The sequence below is a fragment of the Halyomorpha halys genome, unplaced genomic scaffold (genome assembly GCF_000696795.3).
Source record: "Halyomorpha halys isolate HHAL.00 unplaced genomic scaffold, Hhal_1.1 Scaffold28.1, whole genome shotgun sequence".
Classification (NCBI taxonomy): domain Eukaryota; kingdom Metazoa; phylum Arthropoda; class Insecta; order Hemiptera; family Pentatomidae; genus Halyomorpha; species Halyomorpha halys.
The window spans coordinates 1,420,381-1,425,314 of record NW_027110130.1 but is presented as its reverse complement, the minus strand read 5'-3'; the positions used below and the strand labels follow the sequence as shown (position 1 = coordinate 1,425,314).

Here is a 4,934-nt window from a genome sequence, read left to right as displayed (position 1 = left end):
TTATTTTACACTTATGTTTTTGTTTTCCTTTTGTAACTAAGTGTTTGTATCTTTTTTAGCCCTGACGAAGCCCGTGGGGCGAAACGTTGGCTCAATAAAATAGTATAATTCTACTATTTGAGTATTTTTGACCGCACCCGGAACATATTCCTTTCATCTAATAACTTTAAGTTTTTATTGTGCAAAGACAATAATTTGCTTTTTCCTCAAAAAAAAAAAAATCTCCCTCACTGATATTTTCATTATTTTTTTTTTTTAATTTTTAGTAAAAAAAAAAATCAATTGGTAGAATGAGTCATATTTTTTTTTCCTTATTCTTCAGAAAGGGACAAATCGATTTATATAATAACAATAAAAAAGTATGATAAAAATGAGCTACATGCCAAATGTGCTTAATTTTGTTAATTTTCAATCGGATGAATGAACAGTGCATTAAGTATGAACAAAAAAATAATGATTTTTATATATTAGATTCCAACCGTTTTTTTTAAAAATAAAATAGCATTTATTTTTAAACTGATTCATAAAAAATATAGCATACAAATATTTATGTATATACGATTTTTCCCGAAAATAAGAAACTTTACACTATCGTTGTTCTATATACTATATACATTACAACTATATAATATTTTTACAAGAGTGAAATTATATATTCATTTCATTACTAGATATAGTGACATTAAACCAAGATTTTGGAGTTCCCCGAGACATTTGACACATTTTTTTTTTCTATTGTATGGAAATATTAGATTTCATAAGATGTTCAGAAAATAAACTAATTATTAGAAACTAACGTTGCGGCTCACTTTAGCTAGGCTTCATCAGGGCTAAAAGAGAACTTGATAATTTTATTGAAATCCTGAACATTTAGTATAAATTACGAACAAAAAATCATTTTTATATATTAGATTTGATACTTACGAATAAAAACTGAAAAACTGAAATGATCAAGACTAGAAGACCCATTCCTAAAATCATTGTTACCAGAGGGTTGTAAACGCTTCTTAATTCGTTAGCATAGCTCAGAAGTTTTCTGTGCTCCTTTACAATGCCATACAGTTCTTTGTACATTTTAGAATCGTCTCTTCTGTTTTCTGTAACTCTTGTGTCGCCACGTTCTGGGCTAATCTTCAAAGTGGACAAGTGATATCCAAGCACGGCGAATTGAGCGTAAAGACACATCAAAACTTGAAAAAACAGGCAGACATAACTGCCCAAGAATATTCCACCTATTACAAGGATTACAGCTTCATAGACGAATATAGCTTCGAAATAAGGAGATTGGGCCATAGGAAAAGGATACCAACCACCAAGGACCTTCTTCCTGCCCGTGGTCACAGCGTCCATGTTACCCGTGTGGTAGAGGATGTAATCAACAGGTAGTCCAGGGCAGACTATGGCTATAGTTACGATACTAGCATTTACTAAAAAAGCTGCATTACAGAAAACATTAGATTTTTTCGTAATATTTTTATAAATCTCTTTTGCAACGGTCCTTTTATGAAGAGGTATATCTAGAAAGTCTTTTCTCACCAAATTGTACAATTTCGACTGACTATCTATCCTGAACCAGAAGACTAGCATCTTACAAAACATCTGGACGCCAGTGATAGAATGCAAGTTCAAAAATGTAGCCTTCTGTATATCCACGTCGATGTGGAAGTAACTCAGGTATTGAAAGCATATGTACGGTACAACGAGTAGAGAAGTTATTGCTAGTTCGAACTTTATGATTTTGTTCTTCTTCCCTGAAGTTCTGTAGTCATTGATGACCTTCCATAATCCGAAGAGCTTGAGGTATCTCACGCTGAGGCCATCTACCAAATCAGAGTCAGCGATGAACTGGCCCCTCATGACTTCCTGGACTCTGAAGCTCGACTGAAGACACTTGAGGAACATGACTCTGTTATATAAACTAGTCTCAGAGAGTGCTTTATTGATGTACCAATCAGCACTCTCTAATGGAAATGGTAATAATTCATCCTAGTTCTGGTTCTTTTAATTAATCTGGATTGGTTAATTACTTTTTTTGTTTCCTAAGGAAGAAGCTCAGTTTTATTTATGTACAACAGAAAAAAAAAGATTCTAAATACCTATCAATAAATAAATTTGTTATTATCAGCAAAAACAATAACAACAATAATTATAATAAAATAATTGTATTAATTATAAAGAAAATAGCTACATCAGTGGAAAAAATTTGTATTTGTATTTTCGATCACCATCAATCGGTTTTTAAATCAAAATTTTATTTTAATCTATGAATTATTTGTATCAAATGATACTGAATTTTTTCAACTTGTTCTGTATTTTTTAAACGATGAAAAAAAAAAAATTGTACCGAGTATATAGGGTTTATACAAAAACCGACATTTTAGAAAACCGGTTTTCGAATAATAATTTTTCTAGAAAGCCGGTTTTAACCGGTTTAGAATTTTTATGAAAAATTATGTGCTTGAATATTCTGTAATTTGAACAAAAAATTTAGATTGATCAAACAGTTTTAGACTGAAATTATTTACTGTTCAATTTTATTGATAGTAAAAATTTTTTATGCAATTTAGTAGAACAAAGAAATAATAGTTGACCAGGATTGTTTTTTATGCATAATTTTCACATATAAGGATGTGAATATTTTTATAATAGTGAAACGAGTTATTCAGCAAAGGGTTCGAATAAATAAAAACAATATATTTTTATAATAACCATATTATTTTTTTTAAAAACAATGTTATTAGATACAGATGGATACTTATTAAAAACAATTAGAAAATATATAACTGTGTATTATATAATATGAATTATAATCAAAGTTAAAAGACCAGAGTAAATAAAGTTTATTCATACACACTTATTAAAATCAATTTTAGTTTTAAAGACAATTAAGCAAAGGACCGAGTATTTTCTATTCCGGGGAATTTTAATATTCTATTTATTTTTTTTTTAATGAAATATGATTTCAGAAAACAGAGGACGTCTATCGATTTTAGTTTATTCACAAAATTCCCCGAAATAGAAAATACCCTCTCACTTGCATAGGAAGTGTTATTCATATATTGAAAACCGATATTTTCTACTAAAAATCCGGTTTTCGAATTTCATAATTTTCTCTAAAAACCCGGCTTTTAAAAACCGACAAACTCTAATAGTATAGTACGAGTCCCAGACTATAGTATAAGAGCCCAAGAGAAGAAAAAAATCAATTATTTCAAGCCAATTTTTGATTATTTTAATGAAAACTGTGGATAATTACTACTCAAAATTCACGAGTCTGCCAAGTATAGGTACGGGGAATAAGAAATGGTAGCAATTTCAATCTTGAACAAAAAATAATTTTTTCATTTGGAACTATATATCTTTGAAACTATCTGTAAAACTAGAAAACCTGATAGAATATAATTAAAATAAGAGTGAATTGGCTAGAATATGAGCCCTTACTTTTAATAGTTTCTGAGATATATATAAAAAGATATATTTTGAAAAATCTGGAGTTGTGTTGGAGTATTGATAATTTATTGTGGGAAATTTATATCTCAGGAGCCATGAGACGTACAGATGTCTATTTGAACTCAAATTAAAGCTATTTTAATGTACTATAGACTAATTTATGACCTTCAACTTCGTAGGAGTAGTATTTTTCATAACATTTACGAAAATAAAATTATTAGATAGTAATTTCTAATAGTCGGACAAAATATTTGATCTATGAAAAATTATACCTAAGAAAGTATTAGACGTACAGATGTCTGCCAAAGATAAAATTAAATACAGTTTAATATACTATAAAGTAGTTTATGACACGTATCTTCTTAGTTCTAGTAATTTTTATGGTATTCGCATACGGATATATATTTTGTACATGAAATTTTGTCCAACTATAAATCAATCTATTTTAGCAAATATCGTGAAAAATACTTCTCCGACGAAGTATTATAAAATCCTTTATACTACATTTAATTAGCTTTAATTTTATTGTTCATAGACATTTTTACGTAAAATGGTTTTAAAATATATATTTGTCAAAATAAATTGACTAACTTATGATTTTTCAATGCATTTATCATGAAATGTTTACATTTTTTTTTAAATTCGGTAACTATTTACTATAAAACAGTTTATAATGTTCATCTTCGTAGGGATACTAGTTTTTATGATATTTGCATATTGTTTCTGAGATAAATATTTCTCCCAATGAACACATTGTTTACAGCTTTTTAAGTATTTATTTTATTAAATTTTGTTTTTTAAAAAACTGTAGCTCAGAAACTATTGAAAGTACAAAGAGAGCTCAATTAGGGCTTATATTCAAAAAAACTTTACTCTAAATTAAATTATGTTTTATTAAGTTTTTCTTGTGTTGTTGATATTTTCAAAGATATGGGGCTCCTAATGAAAAATTAATGATTTTTTTGATTATTAAAATGCCGCCATTTTATTCTCCCTAATTATAACTGACATACTCATCATTTTGAGTTATGATTATTTAAAGTTCTCATTAAAGTAATAAAAAATTGGGGTGAAATAACAGACTTTTTTTCTCATCTTGGGTTCTTGTACTATTGTTGTTGGGTGTCATCATGGATAATTTTATCTGTTACTAACTAAGGAGTAAAAATTAATATAAATGGATACATAACAGAATAAATAATTATCTCAGCCGGATTCGTGCCTGGGTCTTATAAGAGAATAGTATAGTGCACTCCTCTTGGGCTCTTGTACTATTAGCTCTTATTTCAACGAACATCATCCTCTTATAATATATATGTATGTATTGTTGACCGTAAAAATTGATATATAGGGAGATGGTCAGGGTTGCGGTCAATAGTGAAACAAAAATAGTTTACAACTATTTATTTTCCAACGTTTCGCCCCACTTTGCAGGGCTTCATCAGGGCTGTCCAAATAAATAAGTTGAACAGACAAGTAAATAA

The 4,934-nt window shown here is 28.7% G+C and overlaps 1 protein-coding gene across 2 annotated transcripts in view; it reads right to left on the bottom strand.

The window, feature by feature from the left end:
* The window catches only part of LOC136795962 (odorant receptor 10-like), a 12,560-nt gene extending 10,690 nt beyond the window's left edge, over positions 1 to 1,870 (bottom strand). For both annotated transcript variants that reach the window (XR_010843663.1, XM_067048209.1), the window contains exon 1: positions 925 to 1,870. Coding sequence is in view for 1 of the 2 variants with exons in the window: in XM_067048209.1 (XP_066904310.1) it covers positions 925 to 1,857 (933 nt within the window). In the remaining variant the exon portion in view is untranslated. The remainder of the gene's footprint in view (positions 1 to 924) is intronic.
* Between the last annotated feature and the right edge of the window lie 3,064 nt (positions 1,871 to 4,934).